At 54.7% G+C, this 24,651-nt stretch overlaps 1 protein-coding gene across 1 annotated transcript; it reads left to right on the forward strand.

Moving 5' to 3' along the window:
* Positions 1–849: 849 nt before the first annotated feature.
* MYOC (myocilin) lies at positions 850–13,118 on the forward strand. The gene is given in 6 exon segments (XM_032863067.1): positions 850–1,414; positions 10,043–10,168; positions 12,337–12,795; positions 12,798–12,896; positions 12,899–13,045; positions 13,048–13,118. Coding segments are annotated over 6 exon segments (1,467 nt in total).
* The last annotated feature ends 11,533 nt before the right edge of the window (positions 13,119–24,651 follow it).

Genomic DNA, 24,651 nt, shown 5'->3' on the forward strand with positions numbered 1-24,651 from the left:
AATTTCATCCATGATGATAAAGGCCCTTTTGCGTGCACACACACACACTCACAGACACACTCACACACACATTCACATACCTGGTAAGAGTTAGCCTAGAGGCTATCACTGACAAGGGTGACTGATATTCGGGGACTGGAATTAGTAAGTCCTCCCAAATACACACCCACGCTTGTTTTAAAGCAGGCGGCAAGGGGAGAATTCTGCTTCCAGCTGTTTCTACAGGATTGCTGCTCCCGAAGCCTGGTGGCATGCCACCCCTGTGTTCTGGCTGACGGTTACTTGTCACTGCCACAGGGACAGAGGGACTGTGTCTTAGGAATGTCTGCACCCTCGGTTTCTAGCACAGTCCATGATACGGAATCAGGTCTCAGTGAAGTTTGCAGAGTAAATGGAAATGAATCCTTGGTGGGGGAGACACGCGTGTGGTCATGTTGGGTGAAGTGGACCCTGCGTGAACGTGTGCCCCAAAATAGGGTGGGGGTACAGGGACGATCGTAGGGGTATGGGTGCATAGAGGGAGACGTTTTTTAAAAGAAATTCAAAACAGATTTCTGGAATGTCATATTCTAAGATGTTTCCTGGCCATGAGCAAACAATTCCCCTGTGCGTGGCCCCACCTCGCCTCACGTGGCCTCCCCCTGCTCCCCCCGCGCAGGGCTGGCTCTGCAGTATAGAGAGCGCGGTGCAGCCTCTGTGCGTGACCCCGCAGGGCCAACCACCCAGGTGCCGGGCAGGGCCGGAGAGCTTTCCCGGGGAAAAACTGAAGGCAGGAAAATCACTGCCCACCCCAACGGCATCTGTGCACGTCACTGGCACCGCAGGCATCACTGCCACCGCAGGTGCACCATGGCCGCCTTCCAGCTGCTCCTTCTGGCCTGCCTCGTGTGGGCTTTTGAGGCCAGGACGGCCCAGCTGCAGAAGGCCGATGACCGCAGCGGCCACGGCCAGTACACCTTCAGCGTGGCCAGCCCCACCGAGCCCAGCTGCCCCGAGCAGGGCCAGGTGGCGTCCGCCATCCGGCACCTGCAGAGAGACAGCAGCGCCCAGCGGGCCGACCTGGAGGTCGCCAAAGCCCGCCTCAGCTCCCTGGAGGGCCTCCTCCGCCGGCTGACCTCGGGCCAGGCGGCCGGGCCCTCAGACGGCCAGGAGGGGCTGCAGGGGGAGCTGGACGCCCTGAGAAGGGACAGAGAACAGCTGGAAACCCAAGTCAGGGAGCTGGAGGTGGCCTATGGCAACCTCCTCCGCGACAAGGCAGCTCTGGAGGAAGAGAAGAGGCGGCTGGGGCAGGAGAACGACGATCTGGCCCAGACACTAGAAAGCAGCAGCCAGGAGGTGGCCCGGCTGAGAAGGGGCCAATGTCCCCAGGCCCACAGCTCCTCTCAGGACGCGCCACTAGGCTCCGGAGGGGAAGGTAAGAAAGAGGAGGGGCAAAGGGGCCCCCGAGTCCAGAAGGTGCCTTGGTTCATGGTGTCCTGTTACAGGTGGCCCAGACTGGCCTTTCCCGCCGCCTCCACTGTCCCTGAGACGGCACATCTGGCACGAGGGGGACAAATGACAGCGGCAGAGCGATCACACGTATCACTAATCGTCTAGCTCCCGGGAGGTCCTTTGGGTCAGAGGTTCTGAGTTCTCGTGCCTCCCGGCATGGCTCTCCCAGTCTTAGCCAAGCAACAAAGAGAAGGACCAGGTGAGACATGTGCGTGTATAGGACTGGTAGAAAATTGCCAGCTATTGTCCTTAGAAAACTACCCTTTTCTGAATCTTCCTTTGGAGACTGTGATTCCTACCTTTTGTTGTTAAAACGACCTCTGTGAGAGGACAGTAGATGAATGAAATCATGGTGGACGGTAGGGGGTTTGCTTTTGTTTTGTTTTTTCCCTTAATGTCCTGTCTTGGCAAAATAAAGAGATGGCAACCCTTTGTCGGGTTCCTCAGTACGTTGTTTGGGGAGTTTTCTGACTCTTTGCCCAGTCTGAGAACCTCTGCTTTCAAGGCCCCGGGCCGCTCATTGAGGTGGCTCCTTCTCACTGGGACACTCTTCTGCCCGTCCTGGTCCCCGCTGGAAGGTGAGTCCGTGGGTGTGCACTGCGACAGGCAGCACCCTCTCCCCATTATTCGAGAGGATGGTATTTGTATCACTTTTTGTGAAATTCTGCTCCCAAATACTCCATTTCATAATTAGTTTTCTGATTAGGAGGAAACAAGTGAGCAAATCCAATGGTGGGGCAGGTAGTCCAGACACTCCAGAGACGTCAACATCATGAAAGACGAGGGGGTGTGGCTCGTTCTAGATTCTAGGAGCTAAGGAGATGCAGTGGCCAAATCCAGCACCTGGACTTGGAATGGGTCCTACATCCGGGCGAGAAAAGCCACAGCGACAGGTTTGGAATCACCAGGGAGACGGGAATGTAGACTATCAGGCCGTGTCACGGGCTAACACTCAGTGTCTTGGGTACGAGGCGGTATTGAGGCTGTGAAGCGTATCCTTCTTCTAAGGAGACACATACTCATGCTAGGGGTGAGGAATCAGAATGGCTACAGTTTACTTTCTGATGGCTCAGTGAAAACTGCAAATGTATCAAGAGTGACAAACAAAGGAAAAACAAATGTGGCAAGATAGTAACAATTGGTGACTCTCAGTGAGCTGCGCATGGTAGGGGGCTTTTATTGTACGATTCTTTCAACTTTTCAAATAGTTCAGAGATCTTCAAAATACAACTATTTTTTTTGAAAGGGCTTTCTAGGGGCATCTGGGTGACTCTAACAGTTAAGCATCGGCTCTTGACCTCAGCCCAGGTCTTGATCTCAGGGTCGTGAGTTCAACTCCCACCTTGGTCTCTGTGCTGCGTGCGGAGCCTAATTAAAAAAAAAAAAAAAAAGACTTCCTATCCGAGAGGCAAAGTCTGCATGTAAATAAGACTGAAAAACCCAGAAGTCGATGCTCAGGTATGACCTTGGTCAAGTCACTTAACCTCTGGCCCTTGGTTTCTTATCTGCTACGGGGTAGTGAAAATTCCTCCTATGAATGTTTCCCGTGGTGTTCAAATGAAATAACTCCCAGGTGTAAAGGATTTTTAAAAAATCCTGTATTTCTAGGGGTGCCTGGGTGGCTCAGTGGGTTAAAGCCTCTGCCTTCGGCTCGGGTCGTGATCCCAGGGTCCTGGGATCGAGCCCCGCATCGGGCTCTCTGCTTAGCGGGGAGTCTGCTTCCCCTCCTCTCTCTCTGCCTACTTGTGATCTCTGTCAAGTAAATAAGTAAAAAAACCTTTTTTAAAAATCCTGTATTTCTATAGTTGGAAGAGACTCAATTCTAAATTTTACAACAAAGAAAAATAAGGTGTGAAGACACCGCAGGCCCCTGGGGGCACAGTGATTGGTGATGGCAGGAAGACTTGTGGAACCTGAGTCTTCGAGCACAGATAAAAGAATCAGTATTCATAGAAATGTGATGAAGCATTACTTATTTCAGACTGTTAAGTGACGGAGTCATATAATCAACAAAAATATGTGTGTGTGTGTGTGTGTGTGTGTGTGTGTGTGTGTAAACAGAGGCAATGTTTTTTTTTTTTTATTGTCTTGTGGTAATTTAACAAGACTTGGGGAATTTATTAACTGTGCTAATTCTACATTTCCTTTTCTTCTTTCCAGCTGCTCTACTTTTGAAATAGGGACAACAGCCCATTAGAGTGAACTCCAAACTTGGAAGGTCTTTTTAGCAATGGGTTTTTAAAAAGTTTTTATTTTTTTTCCCACGAGCAGGAAATTACATTAGCACAAGAATGTAGAGCTGCAAAAGCAGCCCGCAAAACGTCTGAGCCCCTGTCTTATTTTGTGCAGATATGGAAACTGAGGCCCAGAGCTGCTCCGTGGCCACCTAGTCAGCAAGTGGCAGAGCCAGAACTGAATTCTAATTCAGTCCCTCCCACCTGACGTCCAGTGGCCCTTCAGGACCTTGAAGTGACCTCTAATTTATAGAACCTAAAGATAAAAGACAGGAAGTTTCCATTTATATTATTATTTAAAAAAAGATTTTAAGTAATCTCTACACCCAGCATGGGGCCTGAACTCACAACCCGAGGTCGAGTCATTTGCTCCACCCCCCTGAGCCAGCTAGGCACCCCAGGAAGGTTACATTTAAATATCGGGAAAGAAACGTTTGGAACAAAAGATAGGCTTCAAGGTCCTAGATCTGCAGGTAAAGGGCTTTCTGGGCAGCTGGAATTTAGGTGTGGGTATGCTTTCTGCAGGGGCAGCGAGAGCTGAAGGGGGGAACCTGGGGGGAGGGCTTAGAGAGGCCGTGTGAGCCCAGATGAGGGAGACCACAGAGGGTGGATTTTTCTCACTTGGCCTGTCACTCAAACTGTCACCACTACTGTCTTTATGGTGTAATTGTTACCTAGAAAAAGGTCTCCCTAGAATCACAGAAATCACTTGTTCACTGTGTGTGTGTCTGTGTGCTCACGCGTGCGTGTGTGTGTACATGTGAGAGAATTGAGATCATATATATATAATTTTGTAGTAATCGTTTTGTAGCAAAATGTCTGGAAACCTATTAAGCCCAAAGTAGAAACACAGAGATTACCAGATGACGTATCAGAGCTGGTTATTAGTGTCATAAGAGAAGCCCCCTCTTCCCTTTGTCTGACCTCTACTTCCGATCGGTCCTCCCAGAGGACAGAGCCTGGGATGGGGACTCCTGTGCAGTGGTTTGTATGGGCCACGATCCCAGGGAGCAGAAGCCGGGACAGAGGAGAGTGAGTCAGGGAAGGAAGCAGAGCCCATAAGGAGTGGGGGGCATTCTCCAGGGGAGCCGCACAGTGGCTGGTGGGGCTGTGTAGAAGGCAGCAGAGCAAGGGAGCTTTCCCTCGTGCGTGTGACACTCTGCTGTCCAAGGATCATCGCACCAGAGGGGGCGTGGGCCCCAGGCTGGCTCTCGCAGAGGCTCAGAGAACCCAGGGCAGGGTGGCTGAGATGGGGTCCTGGGGGGGACATGGGCACAAGGCAGGCGGCCGCAGCAGTGAGTGGGAAAGGGAGGGCGGATATGAAGGAAGCTCCCAGGGCTGTTCAGATCTCAGGATGATAATCCCTCGGGGTGACTGTGCAGATGAGAAGTACCAGGGAGAAGCGGCCCAGCGTCACGCAGCAGAGCGGTCGGAGCTCCGAAGGCCTCTTGTGTTCGAGCTGTGCAGCTGTTTAAAAATGCCCTTTATGACTAGACTTGAGCGCACACTGATCCGAGAGCAGGACCATCGGAGCAGCACCCGGGACATGAGTCCGCCAGCTCCCCTTCGCTTTCCTGGGCGGCTTCTAGGTCAAGCTCACTAGAACGCGGCTGCGAAGTGGAGGTCAGGGAGAGAGGGCAGAGCATGCAGGAAATTTCCAAAATTCTGTAGGAGACATGAACTTTTCACCCACAGAATGACTGAATTTTAACAGAAACAAATAAAAGCTCTCAACATTTTGGGCTGTGGGATACAATACTGTCCTCAGTATTAGGTTATTTTCATAACCTCTTTTTGTTTCCTCCCCACATGCGGAGGGAAATCGGAGTGATTTTTAAACATTCCAGAGGAGTTTTTGACACATTTGTACTGAGAACCTTTCATTCACAGTCTGACCTGTGGATACCGGGGCTCAAGGTTGCGTAACTTGGCCGCAGTCACACACCCGCTGCGAGGCAGGTCCGAACTAGGAAGCTGTGACCTGGCCCAGGCCGGCCTCGTTCATGCAGCTGCTTGCCAGCCTTTGGGCTGCACACCCCCTCCCACGGGCTTCTGTCTCAGGCCGGACAGCCCTACTCTGGGAGCTGACCATTGCCGGGTGCTCCTGGCGGACACAGCCAAGAAGCAGCCGGCGGACTTGTCATCGGCCCGTGCCGTCGGCCAGCTGAGCAAGGGCCGCGCAGCCGTTCCGGAAGCCGCTCCCTGCCCTTATGCTTCACTGTGGTTCTTGTTTACTCCAAGGCAAGCACATGAAGGGGGTTCCAGCAACCGTGAAGAAAGGCGCAGGGGTGAGGCAGGCAGTGGGAGGGAGAGGCAGAGAGGGAGAGGCCAGGAGGAGGGGATAAGGGCCCCCTGTGCAGAGCGGTGAGAGCACCAGGAGAGGAGCTCTGCCCCCGTCCCCAGGGGCCACTGCAGCTGCCCTTCCTCCCACAATGTCCCTCCGGTGCCCTCTGCCGAGAAAGCGTGACACCGTCCCCACTTACCTACTCCGCAGAGGGAGCACTAGTGGGCAGAGCGGGAGGGAGAGGAGATGCAGATGCCCGTGGAGCACGGAGCCGATGTGGGACTCCATCCTGGGACCCTGGGATCATGACCTGAGCTGAAGGCAGCGGCTTTACCGACCGAGCCACCCAGGCGCCCATCATCGTGCCCACTTTAAAGGAGACATCCTTGTTTTTTCAGAACGCATCTAGGGAAGGTTGCATTTGGCACCAAGGGGCTTACGATGACAAACTTCCCCCACTGAAGTTCCCAACTGCCATGGCCTTGGCAGACTTGGGCTCAAGTCTTTAGTCCCGCCACTAACCAGCTGTGTGAACTTAGGCAAGTTCCTTGACTTCTCTGAGCCTGTTTTCTCTTCCCCAAAATGAAGGTACGATTGTCCACGTCAGGACTGTTCCGTGGAATAGAGGTAATGAGCACAGGACACGGCTCATGGGAGGCACTTATTAACTAATAATTAAATTAGTTCCAAGCTTCAGTCCTAAAGTTTTTTTTCTATTTCTTTAGAAGTTGTGAAGGTATCAGAGCGCAGACATAATTTCTACGAAACTGCCCTGCAATGTGGAGACCGCTAAAAGTACCTGTTAGTGGTCTCTTCTCACAAAGGATCTGTTTTCAGGGTTTCAGTATCTTCAGGGAAGTCACCTCGGAAAATGCCTTTTTGCTTTCGTTTTCCCCACTTTCTTGTTTACGCTTCTTGTGGGTGCTTTTCTTAGTTTTCTTCTCACTGATTCACAGGTGTGTACCCTTCTCAGTGTGTGTCTGTTTCCCAGTAAGTCACTAAGCTCCACGATCATCCTGGCCACATTCTTGGAATGCAGTAAGGTGCGTCAGGTGTGCAGAGGAGGAGCTGGCATGGTGGGGGGGGGGGAGGTGTATGGCAACTGTGGGTCCCGGAGCTGAAGGGCAGGGAACTGGGGAGCAGCAAGAGAACCTTCTAGAGGTTTATAGAAATGCCACCGCAGTATTTCTCACCTCACTCTGCCTAACGCTAGCTTCAGTATTCGGAGCATTTGCTGAAACGGTTAAAGCAGTTTGAATTATTCCAAAGAACAGTCCGTGATGGTCTAAGGAGGTTACCCAGGAAGAGAGAGAGCCCACCTCAGGGAGTTTGCCCAACACCTGCTTTTGAGAAACTGCCCTGCCGGGCCTTGCCGCCCATCAGCCTCTGCTCCTGCGGAGCTGCGGTGCTCCCGACAGTCGGGGTCAAGGCTCTGTCATGTTTTAGACCTAAGAGGACGTGTGGAGACGGGAGAGGCGGACGGAGAGGGTGAAGCCTGTGCTCCAGGAAGCAGGGACGGTTACAGACGGCTCTGCTCGCTCCGGTAGAGGAAGGGGGTCGCTCACTCTTACCTTTTGGCTCGCGAGCCCGGGGGCAGGAGGGCGGTGCGGTGGCTGGAGATTGACAGAAACTCCACCCGACCTGGTGAATCGGCCTCTGCCTTGGGTACCCTCTTAGGTCAAGGCCATCTTCAGAGCGAAGAGCCCAGGAGTTCCCTCACCTCCACAGACCTTCAGGCAGATGGAAAGAGGAGTCAGGGAACCAAATTAATCTCCTAGGACCCTCCAGGAGCCACTTGTATTGTCCAAGGGGTCCTTATTCCCAAAGCAGTCTGGAATGAACCCACGTTACTCCTCAGCAAGAGGGCTTTGCCAGACCACGGGCCAGCTGTCATCGTTCACCGTGTATCTCCACACCTCGCACCACGTTGCACTGGCAGGTGTCCCAGAGGGGCTGGCCACTTAGATGGGCGGAGAGCTCCCCAAGACTGGGGACACTGAAGACCCTGGACTCATTCCCGATCGTCCCTGGAGTTTGGGTGCACATCTAGAATGCCCTCAGTTGGCTACAAGTTTTGGCTTAAGGGTCTTAACTGCTCCTGCAGCCCCCTCGGGACTGGGGACATCCCAGGGTAGGAGGGCACACCCCCTGCAGGGCTGTCCCTCCCCAGGGAGGCCAGTTCAGGTCTGCAGAGCGCGGCAGAGGCAGCCCCATGCAGGCCTGAGAGCGCCTCAGCCCGTTGGGAAACCGTCTCTGCCTCCCTCCAGTTCTGAGCGTCAAGGCTAACTACCAGCAACTATAAGACGCACCCGTGTCAAGACACGAAAACCAGACACGTGAAAATCTGAAAAAAAAAAAAGTGTGTCTTAAAATTGATGACACGTGTGTAGCCAGAAGGGCTAAGTATTTCATTGTCCGCTTCCGTGCCTTCGAGGTTGCATTTAGGAGAGTGAAGCAAACACGGGAGAGAAGATGGACCGTCTTCCCGGCCGGCTGGGCTGTGCAGGAGCCCCGCCCAGGCACTGACTGCCCCCCGGGACGGTGACACGGAATCCTGAGTGGGGAGCCCGGTCACTCAAGGGGCAGAGAACTACCGGGGATGGCCAGCGAGAGAAAGGCCAATGTTTTAAGCGTATCTTTTTATTCTGATGCTTTGCCGACTGGGCCTCACACAGCTGATTCCTAGAGACCACGTCCAACTCACTGGCCAGCCCGCCTTTCACACGCAAACCCACCGACCCACGGCCCACGCCCCGCCCCTCCACGCCCCGCCCTCTCCACGCCCAAACCCCGCCTCCGTGGGTTCTGCCTCTCACACTCAAGGCCACTGTCCACCGGCGGGGACCACCTCAGAGCCAGGGACCAGACAACTAGGGACACCCCATGTCCCAGAGCCGGCTGAAATTACTCACATTAGCCGGTCCTACACCTGCTCACCCGGCTTCACCCGTTCCTTCCCACAGGAAAAAAAAATAAAGGTTCTTGCCCAAGTTTCCCTCTGTCCTGAGCAACCCCAGTGCTGCTCCTTGTGGCCCCTCTGGCATGGGTGTCCCTGCCCCTTGGGAGCAGTGACTATAACAGACTATCTTCTCATTAGCAGTCAGCTCCCGGGCTGTACCCGAACGATAAAGCTGCATTTTAAGACCGCTTAGCTGTTGCTCCTGACTCCTGCTTTTCCCTTGCGTGCAAGGACTCTTGCCTGATCCAAATCCTAAACCGAAGTAGCAAAGTGTGACATAGTGTGGTGACTCCATGTCTGACCAGTGTCCTCCCCACCCCTTCCCTCAACATGCCCCCGCCCCCCACAGATTCCGGGAGGAATCCCGCACACACTGCCCCTGTCCACAACTGGTCTCAGAAGGGGATCTGATAGAGTGTGTCAGCTGAGCGTGTAAAGCCGGGTCCGTCTCCTCTCGCAGGAACATGTGCATCATGACGGAGAGAATCTTTTTTCATGCAGGGAGCTGTTAATTGTTGCATTTCAGGCATCCCCGGAAGATGCTGAGGACCTTCTCAACACCCCCGAATCACACCTCACCTGCTCATAAATTGGGGAATTATTTTGTGTACAAGCTTACTTTATTTATTTTAAATACCCTATTCTGAGCAAGGCACATCGCGATGCTATCTATCGTTTGGGAGCTTCTTGTTATGGGAATATCTCAAACATTCGTAGAAGTGGAGAGAAACAAGAACCCCAGTGTACCCGTCACCCCGCTCCAACAGCTGTCCACGGAATCCACCGTGTTTTAGCTCCACCCTCAACACTACAGATTTATTATCTTTTTAAAAGCCTTTTTTAAAGTTTTGTTTGTGTAATTCATCTCTACACCCAACATGGGTCTCGAACTCACGACTCCAAGATCAAGAGTCACATGCTCTTTGGACAGAACCATCCAGACACCGCTACATATTCATTGTCTTAAATCCCAAACACTGTCATGTCTGTGGGAACCTATTTAAATACCATCCTCAGTGTAGTCATTGGGCCATTTTCGTCATACTATAAATTTGTCTCTTTCTTTTAATACAGTTCCTAAATGGAATGCGGAGACCGCGAACTTCCAGGAGCTGAAGTCAGAGTTAACTGAGGTTCCTGCTTCCCGAATCCTGAAGGAGAGTCCATCTGGCCATCCTGGGAATGAGGAGGGAGACCCTGGTACGAAGTTAAATGTCTTCCCTTTTGTACACACACGGTCTTTATCTGGGCCTGTTCTGTGTTCAGAGCTGGTCAGTCGCTGTGCGGGGAGGGCGAACCGTCAGTCAGCTCTGGCAGTGAGGCAGGAAGTGGGAGAGGAAGAGCCCCTCTCTGCTCCCTTCCCAGAGAACCCCCGCAGGAAGTCAGCCTTTCCTAGCAAAGCCCTAGATCTCACTCGCTGCCCCCGAGGGGATGGTGGGCCCAGATGGGCTGCGCTGGGGGAGGAGGAGAGAGAGGTGAATCTCACCCCCTTGACTGCCACCTAGAAGTTCATTGCACTGTTCAGCGGGTCCTTCAGATCTTTCTTTTTCTTCAGGCCCGATGACCCCATAAACCCTCTCAGCACACAGTTAGCAGATACTCAGCAGAAGTGTCTTTTCTGAACTGTGGGTACTGAGAAGTACAGCTGCCCCTCTCCAAAGTGTTCCCTGAAAGCCGGACTTAAGGCAGGCTCTTTCAGAAGCTGTGACTACCCGTGTTTCTGGAAATTACTTCCAGCACAGGCGCTTGCACGGCGATGGGGACGTTTTAAAGTTTTCCAAATACGGTTCTCTGAGACCCGAGCAGCAAAGACTTCCCACCCTTTACACGGAGAGTGAAAAAAGCACAGATGGCTGCTTGTCTGTGTCAGCTAAGTCTACATCTTCAACCATCGATTCATCACATTTTAAAAAGTATGTTTGGGTTTTATTGTATTAAAATGACCCCTAAACTATGTGGTCCATCAGTTCAGGCTTGAAGAACTTTGTTTTACAGAGTTTTTTCTTTTCTTTTCTTTCTTTCTTTTTTTTTTTTTTTTTTTTTTTGTTCGTTCGTTTGTTTGAGAGAGAGAGCATGAGAAGGGAGAAGGTCAGAGAGAGAAACAGGGACTTCTCCTCCCTGTTGAGCAGGGAGCCTGATGTGGGACTCGATCCTGGGACTCCAGGATCATGACCTGAGCCAAAAGTAGTCACTTAACCAACTGAGCCACATAGGCACCTGGTTTTACAGAGTTTATTATAATGACTTGAGTTTTGTTTCATTTTTATTAATTTTTTAAAGATCTTATTTATTTATTTATTTATTTGAGAGAGAGAGAGAGAGAGAGTGCACACAAATAGGGGGAAGGGGGCAGAGGGAGAGGGAGAAGCAGGCTCCCTGCTGAGCAAGGAGCCCCGCATGGAGCTGGGGCTGGATCCCAGAACCATGAGATCAAGATCTGAGCTGAAGGCAGCTGCCCAACTGACTGAGTCACCCAGGTGCCCCTGTTTCTTTTCTTTCTTTTCTTTTCTTTTCTTTTTTTTTTTTTTTTTTAAGATTTATTTACCGGGACGCCTGGGTGGCTCAGTGGGTTGGGCGGCTGCCTTCAGCTCGGGTAGTGCTCTCAGGGTCCTGGGATCCAGTCCTGCGTGGGGCTCCTTGCTCAGCCGGGAGCCTGCTTCTCCCTCTGCCTCTGCCTGCCACTCTGCCTGCCTGTGCTTGTGCTCTGTCTCTCCCTCTCTCTAACAAATAAATAAATAAAATATTTTAAAAAAGAGATTTGTTTACTTATTTATTTGACAGACAGAGATCACAAGCAGGCAGAGATGCAGACAGAGCTCCCCGCTGAGCAGAGAGCCGGATGCGGGGCTCCATCCCAGGACCCTGAGATCATGACCTGAGCCAAGGCAGAGGCTTAACCCCCTGAGCCACCCCGACGCCCCCCCATTTCATTTTTAAAAAATGAATTTAATCAGACATGAAAGTAAAGAGTAGTATAACAGACACCCGTGAGTTTCTGCCCCGCGTCAATCAGATATTAGGAATACATGTGGAGGCCCTCCGTGCAGCCTTCCTCTTTACAGCAGACACCGGGGGACATTATCACTGATACTTCCCAGGCCATTTACTCTCTACCAGGTGCCTAACATGTGTGATCACGTTTAACATCTACAACATACCTACCCGAAACACTGTCCCTGTGTACCAACGACCACGCCAGGGTCGAGGGGCTGAGGGACCCGAACGGCACCCTGCCGGGGAGGGCAGAGCCCGACCTGACCCTGGCGCCCCGTCTCCCGGGCTGTGGCTTGCGCGGGCTCGGGCGCGCGGCCGCGGGCGCACGGACGGTGGCAGAGCGGCCCGGGTCGTGCGCGTGTTGCGTCCCGCAGGCTGCGGAGAGCTGGTCTGGGTGGGCGAGCCGCTCACCCTGCGCAGAGCCGAGACGGCCGCGGGCAAGTACGGCGTGTGGATGCGAGACCCGAAGCCCCGGCCCCCACACACGGCGGAGACCACGTGGAGAGTGGCCACGGTGGGCACCGACGTCCGGCAGGTGTTGGAGTAGGACCGCGCCGCCCAGTTCCTGCAGGGCCACCCCTCCAGGGTGCACGTGCTGCCGCGGCCGCTGGAGCGCACCGGCGCCGTGGTCTACGCGGGCAGCCTCTACTTCCAGGCCGCGGGGTCGGCCACGCTGGTGCGCTGCGCCCTGGCCTCCGAGACGGTGCGGGCCGAGAGGGAGCTGCCGGGCGCCGGCTTCCGCGGGCGGTTCCCGTACTCGTGGGGCGGCTACACGGACATCGACCTGGCGGTGGACGAGACGGGGCTGTGGGTCATCTACAGCACGCGCGCGGCCGGGGCGCCATCGTCCTGTCCAAGCTGAGCCCCGAGAGCCTGGCCCCGGAGCGCACGTGGGAGACGAACATCCGGAAGCGCGCGGTGGCCACCGCCTTCCCGGGTGCGGCCGCCTCTACACGGTCAGCAGCTACTCGTCGCCCGAGGCCGCCGTCAACTTCGCCTACGACCCGGCCACGGGGCGCAGCAAGGCGGTGCGCGGGCCGCTGCGGGTCCGCTCCGGGCACTGCGGCGCGCCGGACTACAACCCGGGGAGCGGCGCCTCTTCGCCTGGGACAGCGTCCCCATGGTCGCCTACGACGCCCGGCTCTCCCGGGGCTGAGCCGCCGCCGCACCGCGGACCCCGGGCGCGGCCGTCGAGGCTCGGACGCCCCACGGTGCGCGGCGGCCCGGCCCGGCTCTCCGAGCGCGATCTGCGGCGCCCGCGGCGGGGGCGGGGAAGCCCGGCCGCCTCCATGCAAACCCCAGGGCCCTTCTGAACGGCCTCGCCGGCCAAAACGGGTGTGTGGGGGGGAAGGGCTCGCGCCAGACAGCCCGCCCGCCGGGCACCCGGGTCGTCCCCTGCCTGCTGCCTGGTTCCCGCCGGCCGCAGCCGGAGGACAGACCAGAGGGTCTTGTGGCCACGCGCGCGGCGGGGGGTGGGGGTGGGGGTGGGGGGGCGGTGGAGGGGTGGGGGGGTGGGGGGGGTTGCGCTTCACGCGGCGTCGCTGCGGCGCCCCATAACCTTGGCCCCGAGAAATAAAGCCACCTCACAGCTTGTCCTCCTTGACCCTCGCGGCCTGTTTTGCTTAGGAGAAGAGCCCGGGTTCCGGCATCTGAAATCCCTCGGGATGGGAGCTGTGCCAGCTGGACACTCGCAGTGCGTGTGTGTGTGTGTGTGTGTGACTGAGAGGTGGCTTTACCGTGTGGCCCCGGATGACACCAGGCCAACAATGGAACCTGCCCCTCTGCCCCCATCTCCTGGGCTCTACGTCCCTCCCAAGCCATCTTCTCCTTCCCCAGCAGCCTGGGGTCTGTGTCGGCTCTTACTGGCAGTCATGGGCATCGGTTCCTAAACTACAACCCACGTGAGCAGACGGTCCCCTGTTGGCTTTTAAGTAACTGAACTTGTGACCTTGAGGTGCCCTTGCCCCGAGTGGGACAACACTTCACCTGGCCAATCCAGCTTGGCCTCTGTCCCATTAACGTGCTTTCAGTCAGTTCAGGTCACTCCTCGTCCCCCAGCTCCTCCAGGTGGCCTCCATGCTCCAGAGAGGCCAGGGCCCTCGGGCGAGCAGGGAGAGGCATCCAGGCCGATTCTTGTCCTGCCGGGTCTCAGTCACCGTGCAGCTCCAGTACTGGCCGCTGACACACTCGTCTCCACATGTGACCGCCGCGTGTGACGGCTGCGTGTGATGGCCGTGTCCCCCGAGGCCAGCTCCGGCAGGCTGTTGCTTTGTCCCAGCCTTTTCTATGTCTCTTCAGGAGGTTATGTGCACCAGAGGAAACTCGGGGTGCTCAGGCCCTCTCCCCTAGATCGGTCTCGGGTCCCCTTCTGCCCCTCTGCTGGCACGCAGGCCACTTCCCTTAGAACTCGGCCACCTACCCAGGCTTAACCTGGAAGCTTCTGCCTTTTCATGCCCCAAACCGTCTGCTTTGATAAGAACTCTCCAGAACCTACGCTCTCTTTTTCTCTCCTTTTCCCTGGCCTCCCCCAGACATTATGCAACTGCAGGGATGCCACAGTCGGGCCCTTTTCCTGTTATCTTCTCAAATCTTGGTCTTGGGACCAGGCCTCCCTCGGCCTTTTGATTTCCAAGAGAACCAGCACTTCAACGTCAAAACCTTGACTTTAAAGACAAGTCTCTCTCTGTCGTGAGTCCTAAAGAGTGTGCTTCGGAAAGCAAAACGCAGAATGGAACGTTTCCTACTCCCTCGAGAGTCAGGCCTTATAGGGGCGACGCGCACCAAGCGTGAGCAGGAAGGAGGTGAGTCTCGCCATGGGTGTGTTCATCTGCTGGGGCCACCATGACAAAGGCCACGGACGCGGCGGCTGAAACCACGGCAATCTATTCTCTCAGGTTCTGGAGGCTGAGATCGAGGTGTGTCTTCTGAGGCCTCCCTTCTTGGCTTGTAGATGGTTGCCTCCTCCCTGACTCTCCACAGGGCCCTCCTTCTGCGTGCCTCTGTGCCCTAATTTCCTCTTTTTGAAGAACAGCAGTCAGATTGGATTAGGGCCCACCCCAGTGACCCAATTTTACTGCAATTACCTCTTTAAAGGTCCTATCTCAAAAGAGTCCCCTTCTGAGGTACTAGGGGTTAAAACTTGGACACACGAACCTGGGGGCGACATACCATTCAGTCCGTACCAACTGGATGTCACCACTGCACCCCACTGATACCAGATTCTTAAAGACGAGAAACCCAGAAGTAGGAACGCCTGAGCTCACTCACCGTTGTGAGCGCCTGTAGCCGCCGGCGTCTGAAGGACGCGCGGGAGACGGAGAGCGAGCTTCGGCTGAGAAGACAGCCCACCCCGTCTCTGCTGGTGAGGCCGGTCCTCACACGGACCAGCCCCTGGCGCCTTTTCTTTCCCTCTGCCAGCTCCTGCCTCTGGCTTTGGGACGGAAGAAGAGTGTGAGTGAAGGAGGGAGGAAGGGAGTCGTTCTGGACGTGGGGTCCAAGATACTCGCCTGCCTGGCTGACCGCTCCTCCCGCGTTCCCGAGCTCCTCCTCCCGCCCGAGCCGCTCCGCTTCTCCAGAGAAACAGAACCCGCCGGAGATGCGCATGGAGATATGGGACGAGATTTAGTGTGAGGAACTGATTCACGCCAATGGTAGAAGCTGGGAAGTCCCACGGTCTGCCTTCTGGAAGCTGGAGGCCCGGGAGTCCGGTGGTGTAATTCGGTCGGAGTCCGAGGAGAGAACCGGGGAAGCCGAGGGCATAAACCCCAGGGACGACGGGTCCCTGCTCAAGCAGGCCAGCAGCAGGCACGGGGTGGATTCCTCCTTCCTCCAGCTCTTTGCTCTACTCAGGCCCTACAGGACTGAGCGATGCCCCCCGCGCTGGGCGGGGTTCAAGGGCTCCTGTCAGTTGGAGACACCGTCACCCCTCGCACACGAACAACGCTGCATCTGGGCACCCCTGGGGCCAGTCAACTTGACACACAAAACTCGCCGTCACGTGGGCGCAGCCGCTTCGGACGGACGTGCTTCCGGGCTCCGCGGTCTCCGCTGCGCCGGCCCGTTGCTCTGTCTCGCCCGGCACCGCGGCTCTGAGCGCCGCGGCTGTGCCGACGACCCCGTGCACGCCTCCGGCGCACACCTTACGCCTAAGCCCCAGGTTCGTTTCTTTATCTGCACGCTGGGCCTCTCGGGTGAAGTGCCCCGTAGCAGGGCCAGCGGGCTGGCTCCGCCGGGGGAGCAGCGCTGCACCCCATGCGTTCCGGCTCCCTGGGCGGGATAGCGCTTGCTTAAGAATAACATCTTAAGGGACGCCTGGGTGGCTCAGTTGGTTAAGCAGCTGCCTTCAGCTCAGGTCATGATCCCAGCGTCCTGGGATCGAGTCTCACATTGGGCTCCTTGCTTAGCGGGGAGCCTGCTTCTCCCTCTTCCTCTGCCTGCCTCTCTGCCTATGCTTGCTCTCGCTCCTCTCTCTCTCTGACAAATAAATAAATAAAATCTTAAAAAAAAAAAAAAAAAAAAAAATAAAAAAAAAAAAAAAAAGAATAACATCTTAAAAAGATGTCTCTGAGGCATGTCCAATCAGCAGAGCTAGAATCTCTGCCTTCCCGCGCCTCGCCCTGTCATACGTGCGGCATCTGCTCTTCTCGGCGCTGCTAGAAACCCCATTCCTCCAGCTGCTTGGGCCCAAGACCTTTTTTTTTTTAAGTTTATTGGTTTAATTTTCTCTTTCTACGATTTTTCTTATTTATTTGAGAGAGAGAGCACAAGCTGGGAGGCAGGCAGAGGGCGAAGCAGGCTCCTTGCTGAGCAGGGAGCCGGATGCGGGGCTCGATCCCAGGACGCTGCGTCGTGACCTGAGCCGAAGGCAGAGGCTCCGCCCACTGAGCCCGCCCCCGCGCCTTCCCCTTTCGCGCCCGTGCCGCTCGCTCTGCTCCAGCCGCCGCGGTCCGGGCGCGCTGGTCTCGGGCCCTTGGTGCCGGCTCCTCGCCTCGGCCCGACGGCCACGCGCCTACGTCACCCGACTGTCCCTCCTCAGGAGGCCGACCGGACCGCGCCGCGCGAAGCGCAGCTGCCCGGCCGCTCGCTCGGCCGCTTCCAGCCCCCCGACCCCGCCCGATTATTTCAAAACTTCGTTTCCAGCGCACCTATCGTCTCCTGAGCTACGGCATAATCCACCGACCGTGAGTTGTCTGCACTTTCCGCCGCACGTCCCTCTCCGGAATGTGGTGGAAGGTCATCGAGAAGACAGGACTTCCGGCTGACGTGTGAGCTGGACGCTGGCCACTGGGGAGCCTCGGGCCGCCCCACCCCCGGCCGTGGATGCCCCTGCCCCCAGAGAGCGAGACACCTGCACCGGGGCGCCCGGGGGCTCCGTGGGCTAGGCGGGTGCCTTTGGCTCCAGGCATGATCCCAGCGTGCTGGGCTCGAGCCCTGCATCGGGCTCCCTGCTCAGCGGGGAACCTGCTTCTCCCTCAGCCTGCCATTCTTTGTCTCTGACAAATAAGTAAATAGAATATTAAGAAGAAGAAGACATGCACCATTTATGTGACTGACCCGGTTAACGCTCCTTATCAACTTTTAAGATGTAGAGCGCGCGCGTGGGGTTGTCCTCGTCCAAGACAAGGCTGTGGCAGTGCCCTTGCTAATTATCGCTGAGCCGCGGTTTCCTCCTTCACCCTCTCCCTGCCTTCCGAGGGCGGGTCAGGGTCAGATGACACCCGGGAAGCTCCCCAGGGGCTTACGAGCCAACACGCGGCGAGCCAGCCCGGAGACACAGGACATGGGCCCTGGAAATGAGGCATCTGTGTGCGTGGCGGGGGATCCGCAGGCTGCCAGCGGCGGCTGTGAGGGGTGGGGGCTGCGGGGCCTCGTTTGTCAGGTGCTTGTGGACGGCCACGTGGCACGGGGGTGCCCCCCAGGCGCTAGCTGCTGTAAGGGGTTTATCTGAGAAAGCCGGTGTCACTCACTGCGGCAACGCAGAGGACCAGACGGGTGGCCCGGGGCGGGGGGGGGGGGCTGGCCTCTCCTGCTGCCGTGCGGAGGGCGAGGGAGGCCCGCCTCGGGGGGAGCTGGAGGTAGGAAGCTGGCAGAGCTGAGGTCAGAGAAGAGCATGGGAGTGTCCCCGCCCTGCTGGCTTTGGGGCTGGCAGACCCCGTGGGAGAGCAGGGGATTAAGCTAGAGGCCTTAGCGGAGGGGCCGCAAAGCTAAGACCTGGGCCATGTGACAAAGCCTGCTTTGGAAACGAAGAGGTAGAATCTCTGGGCAAGTGATGGGAATGAAGGCGGTGGAGCGGCGGGCAGCCCCGGTAGCTCAGTGGGTTAAGCCTCTGCCTTCGACTCAGGTCATGATCTCAGCAGGGAGCCTGCTTCCCCCTCTCTCTGCCTGCCTCTCTGCCTACTCGTGATCTGTCAAGTAAATGAATAAAATCTTAAAAGAAAAAAAAAAAAGAAAAAAAGATGGCAGAGTGGTGACTGACAAGGAACAGACAAAACGCTCCAGGCTGTCTAACCCCTAAAACAAAGGAGGACTTTAAACAACGTTCCCCCAAAGCTCCTGGGAGAAAGCTGGCATTCTTTCTCTGTTCCTTGAGGTTGTAAATCTTGTCCTGTCTTTGAAATGCACCCCCAGGAAATAACCAAAACACGGCCCAGAGACTGGAAGGGAAAAAAGGAGGGAGTAGAGGCTTTATAGAACGCCGACTCCCTTGCCGCAAGTCCAGCCCGCGAGCTCCATCGGTCACAAGTGTCAGTGAAGAGCCCTGTGAAGGGTACCTGGCTCTTGGCTGGAGTTTTGGAACAAAAGCTGAAGGGATACAGAAAGTTCCAGAAGGTTTGTGGAAAGGGATTATTGAGAAACAAATTTTATGTGTCATCAAGCTAACACTGGAATGGATTTATGTATTTTTTAAAGAGTTTTAATATCCAAAAAACACTGGTAAAAAGAATAGAATTTGTTTTCTATTAATGGGAAAACATTTTCTCAGATAATTACTCTTTTGTAAAAAGAAATTGTAAGCAAAGGTTTTTCTTTACATTTAACATCATCTGCCTAGAAAAGAGAGAGCCTGTCTTCATCAGGTCTATTGATTACTTAAGAAACAGAGTCTTATCACAAAGGCTACGTTGTTTTTTTTTACAACTATGTAAATTTTGCGTACATAAAATTTCATGGGAAACACTGTCAAGTAACAAGTGATGCTAAACTCTCTCTGGGCTGTATTAGTATGAAATTTCGAACATCTGATATATACCGTGTAATGATATCAATAACATTTTATAATGTACGTCACAGAAATGACCAAATTTCCCTGTCGACTACATGATACTGAACTTTCATCAGATTTTTTAACTAACATGGCCATTTTTTTAAAAGATTTTATTTATTTATTTGAGAGAGAGAGAATGAGAGAGAGCACGAGAGGAGGGGGAGGGTCAGAGGGAGAAGCAGACTCCTGAGCAGGGGAGCCTGATGCAGGACTCGATCTCAGGACTCCGGGATCATGACCTGGGCTGAAGGGAGTCGCCCAACCAACTGAGCCACCCAGGCGCCCTAACATGGCCATTTTGAAAGTCTTTTATCATTTCCAGACTGTTACTATTTTATTCTGATACTCTGGTTGATGCGGGGGTGGGGGGCACAAATATTCCTGTTAAAGTGCTTCATCCTCAAGGAAATTCAATAAAAAGTACTTTGAGGGTTTCTGATAACTAAGATCAACTTGCCTCATGTGCAAGGGAGAAAATAAGCCTTCCAAGGGCTCCCCCCGGCCACCTGCACAGCCTGAGACTGTCGCTCTTGTCCTTCCCCGCAAGCCAAGCAGGCCCACGGCACTGACGATACAATGCTGACCTGTGCAGATTGGCCTCTGCTGGGGGACCCCTGCGAGGGGAGGGGCAGTGAAGCCACAGAAAATTCAAGGCCCAGGCACCGCCATAAGGTGTCAGGAGTCGTCCTGCCAGATAGGACTCGTGTTGTCCCACAAGCCGTGATTCATGAGGTACGAGCTTATCCGATCGCCAAGAATGAGAAAGAGGTGCCCATCTTTGTAGGGATTTGGGGGTCTGGATGACTTTTATTCCCCATCTGGCACAGAGCCTCTGACCCTTACGCTGTCTGGTAAGGAAAGGGCACGTATGGGCCTGGGGTCAGAGCAACAAGCTGCCTTTGAGAAAGCCAAACTCCGAGTGAAGCAGATCAAAGCTGTGGGCCTCTCCCCGGCAGGGCTGCCCCAGTGTCGCATGTGACCGGGACTCCAGAAGGTATGGGCTGGGCGCTGTGGCAGAAAAAACACACAAGGAGAGAGCACCCCTGGGATACAGGTCTCAGCTCTGAAAGGGGACAGAAGCCCAATACACCCAAGCAGAGGCCCCGCTCCTAGCAGGTGCACAAGCCCCTCCAGGTACAGCCTCTCACACGGCAGCCGGAGGGCTGAGCTCGGAGCCGTCTGGCCAGCGATCACTCGTGAGCCCTGACCACTGACCCTTTGCACTGACGACCCCGACAGTGGGAAGCCAAGGGATGGATGACCATGGATAAGCCTATGTGGGGTCAGGATATGTGACAAGACATCTGGGGGCGTCTGCAAGAGCTTGAGGCAGACCTCCCTGTATTCCATGTCCCAGCTCGCGAGGGGCTGACATTTCCCCCTGCCCCCCGCCCCAGCAGCTCACAAGCTGAGGCCCAGCCTGGGAAGAGCCCTAATTATTGAGTCTTCAGCAGACACGGCTGGTTGGGTGCACAGAAAGAGGCCACCGCAACGTCCAAGGAAGATGGCGGATTGGCATGAATGCTGGATTGTTCTTGGAGTACAGAGACATAGTTAATGTAGGAAAAGCATGACCGTGTGTCCTCGACGATGCCCAAGGTAACCACCAGAAGAGTCTGAGACCATCCACCAGAGTTCCCAGCCCATGAGGGATTGGCAAATTTGTCCTGTTGGCCCCTCCTTCCAAGCGAGGGCTTTAAATATGCCTCGGTTTGTGGACCCTGCGTGTGGCCTAACACCAACTCGCCCCTGTCCCCACACAAACCAAGTTGCCAGCATGAGGGGGGAAGAAAAATCGACCGTGCATAGACGCCCTCATTACTGAGACAGCCACTGGGGGCCACATTTCAAAAATCACGACACTGAGCAGAGGTTCTGTCTCCCCTGTAACCCGCAAACCGCAGGGTGGGTGGAAAGAAAACATGGACTATTAAAGGAGCAGATCAAGTTACTAACAATCGTGGGGCGGCCTGAAGTTCTGTCCCAGTCTTGCATACACTCGAATGATCAACCATAAGGCCTGTGCCCAGATGCCAGCCTGGGGACCCCCATGGAGGCACCCAAGGCTGTAATGGTGTGGAAGTCGTGGGAAACAGCCAGCACCCCACCCCCGACTCTCAACAGGTGTGAATGCACCTGAGGACACCAAGCCCATCTCACCCCGGAAAGGAGCTACCTTCGGAAATGGGATGTCCCACCGGGATGGCGGACTTACTTGGCCCTGCGGGGTGATGGGGAAGTACTCCATCTCCACAGCAGGCAAGACCTGCTGAAATGCACCCTTGAGGGTGCCTGGGTGGCTCAGTCGGCTCAGTGTCTGCCTTCGGCTCAGGTCATGATCCTAGAGTCCTGGGATCGAGCTCTGCGCTGGGGAGTGGCGGTCCCTGCTCAGCGGGGAGTCTGCTTCTCCCTCTGCCTCCCCCTGCTCCTGTTCTCTCTCAAATAAATAAATAACATCTTTAAGAAAAAGAAGAAAATAAGTTCAGCCAGCAAGTCTTAAAGACTAGCAGACAAAGCCTATCTTTTCTGAACACTGAAACGCTGAAGTCATCTCAGGGTTATTTGGATAGAACATGGTGTTCATACCCGAGGAGTCTGCTAACGGGTTGTCTTTACTCAATCACGTTGACACAAAGGAACACCCTGATTGATCTGACCTCCAGCTTAGGGGACTTGATAAACCAGTAATTCAGATCAGAGGCTGTCGTAGAAAAATGTGTCACTGCTTTCAGGCATCAGTGCCAGAATCAGTGACTTCTCTTGCCTGCGCCCGTGCTGTGGCTGTGACGTGTGCCTCCCGTGCCCCAGCCAGCCCGCACAGGGGCTGCCCCAGAGACGGCCCCTGAAGCCCCTGAAGCCCCTGCTGACCACCCAGGACCCGTCTGGGAAGAGCGGGTGGCTCACAAGCCTGCAAGGATGGCCCCGGTCATCAGGGGTGGAGGACTAGGGAAGCTCCTCCCCAGGAAGGGATCGCAGGTTGCCCCGGAGCAGAGGCCCCTCACCTCCCTTCCTTGCACTGGGAATGTGGCTCGTGCTGGCCTCTCCCCCTCCCCGGGGCGGCTCCGAGGGCGAGGCCTGGACGGGTGAGTGGGTATTGAAGACATCTGCAGGGCAGATGCACCTGAGCCCCGTGAAGGCCTCTCTATAAACTTTTGAGATGTGGCCAGTTATGCAAGGGTCCTGTCATCCTGCTGCCACCCAAGACAAGCCTGTGTGGGAGCACCCTGTGCTTGTGAAGTCTGCCCCCTACCATGCTGGGGGGGGCTGGCCCTCCCCTTCTCCGCCCCCCCACACCGCCTCCTGCACTCTGGGGCTGGCTTCAGATTTCACCTGGGAAGCTCCATAGGCGGTTTTGAACCAAAAACACATTCCATGGGGTCAGGAATTGGGGTCAGGAACTGACGGTTTTGTTCAGTGAGAAGTCTCTAGAGCAGTGCTTGGCTCACATAGTAGCCAATATTTTTTATTTTTTTTTTAGTCTATTTTTTTTCTAGCAATTTAATTTTAAAAATATTTGTCAGAGAGAGAGCGCGCACAAGCAGGGGGAGCGGCAGGCAGAGGGAGAAGCAGGCCCCCTCCTGAGCAGCGAGCCCCGTGTGGGCCGCGATCCCAGGACGCTGGGATCTGGACCGGAGCTGAACGCAGATGCTTAACTGACTGAGCCACCCGGGTGCCCCTTTTAACCCATACTTTTTTTAAGCAAATCCATGAACAGAAAAAAACATCCTGGAACTTGTTCTGAAATAACTGGAGGGGCTCCCAGTTGGCTCAGTCGGTGGCACATGCAACTCTTGATCTTGGGGTTGTGGGTTCAAGCCCCATATTGGGGGGCGTGTAGAGATACTTAAAAGTAAAACCTTAGAAAAAACAAAAGAACTGGAAATAAAATACCACAATGGTTAGTCTTTCTTACTTTTGCCCTCCTGGATTCTATTCTTAACTGGCCCTTTGACCTTTGCCACGCCACTTAACCTCTCTGTTCCAGCACGGTCTTGTAGAACTTTCTGTAACGTTAGTCGTGTTCTAGATCTGCAGCATCCAGTATGGTGGCCACTAGTCTCATAAAGCTCCTGAGTAGTGGAAATGTGGCTAGCACAACTGAAGAACTGAATTTTATTTAATTTTAATGAATTTAAATTTAAGTAGCCACACGTGGCTACTGGCTGTCCTACTGGACAGAGCAGGTTTGTTTGGTCTGATGGAGGAGGTCGGGACTATATGGAGCACCCAGCTGGCGAGGTCAGGGGCTCCACGCACGCTCCCCCCGACCCCTGCCCCGTGCTGCTGCAAGGAAGCTGACCTGACCGAAGGCACAGTCAGGTGGGGGTACCGGAGTACATTTTTAAGGACAGGCTTGGAGAGAGGACACCCACAGGGACCCTACGAAGTCGATGAAATAAAAGCACCTCAGGGGACGCCCAGGTGGCTCAGTCGGTCGGGCGTCTGCCTTTGGCTCAGGTCATGATCCCAGGGTCCTGCGAGTTCCTGCGTCGGGCTCCCTGCTCAGCGGGAAGCCTGCTTCTCCCTCTGTCTGCTGCTCCCCCGCTTCAGCTCTCTCTGAATACTTTTTAAAGAGAGAGCACACCAGGATATTTTTCATATATGGATTTAAATTTTTTAAATTTTATTTTATTTTTAAAGATTTTATTTGACACAGAGAGAGAGTACAAGTGGGGGGAGCAGGAGAAGCAGGCTCCCCACTGAGCAGAGAGCCCGATGTGGGGCTCAGCCCCAGGACTCTGAGATCATGACCTGAGAGGAATGATCATATTTTTGATGTTTTCCAACTGCTCCGACGAGCCTCAGAAGTCCTTAGAAGTACTTTGGGGGGGCAGTGGGTGCAGAGTCTTGACCACGGATCTGAACAAGACTTCTCTCCCACTCTGCACTTGGCTTCATTTCAGCTTGGGTTTCTTCTGCTACAGCGTTTGAAATGCACTTAAATCTCCTAGAGCACAGCTTGGAAATACTGTCCTTCAATGTGCACGACAATCAGCCCGGCACCAGCAGACACAACACAGCTCAATTAAACGAGTGCACAGGCCACAAAACTGTAATGTCCCCGGCTGAGCTTTGAAAACCCAAATCTCTCATAGTTCTCCGGAGCGCCGTTCTTTAAAGTCACAGATTCCTGGACTTTTCACCAACACGATTTAATAACAAACACTGAAGCCTCCCCTTTTTTTTTTTTTTTAATTTGAATACAATTGATGACTTTCCATAGAACAAGGCAAATGAAAGCTCAAATGTGGATGTAAATCATTGACTTGGCTTGAAAAACCAAAGATTGCCGCAGTGCATTCGTGAGGATAAACACCACTCAGCCGTGATCTGATCGTGAGGAAAGAAAGAACAAAGATGTTCCAAGACCTCTTCAAAGACCCCCCACCCCCGCCGACTTCGCTGGAGGGCTCTCACAGCCGGC

This window comes from Lontra canadensis, unplaced genomic scaffold (genome assembly GCF_010015895.1).
Source record: "Lontra canadensis isolate GAN:19392208 unplaced genomic scaffold, GSC_riverotter_1.0 scaffold24, whole genome shotgun sequence".
NCBI lineage: Eukaryota > Metazoa > Chordata > Mammalia > Carnivora > Mustelidae > Lontra > Lontra canadensis.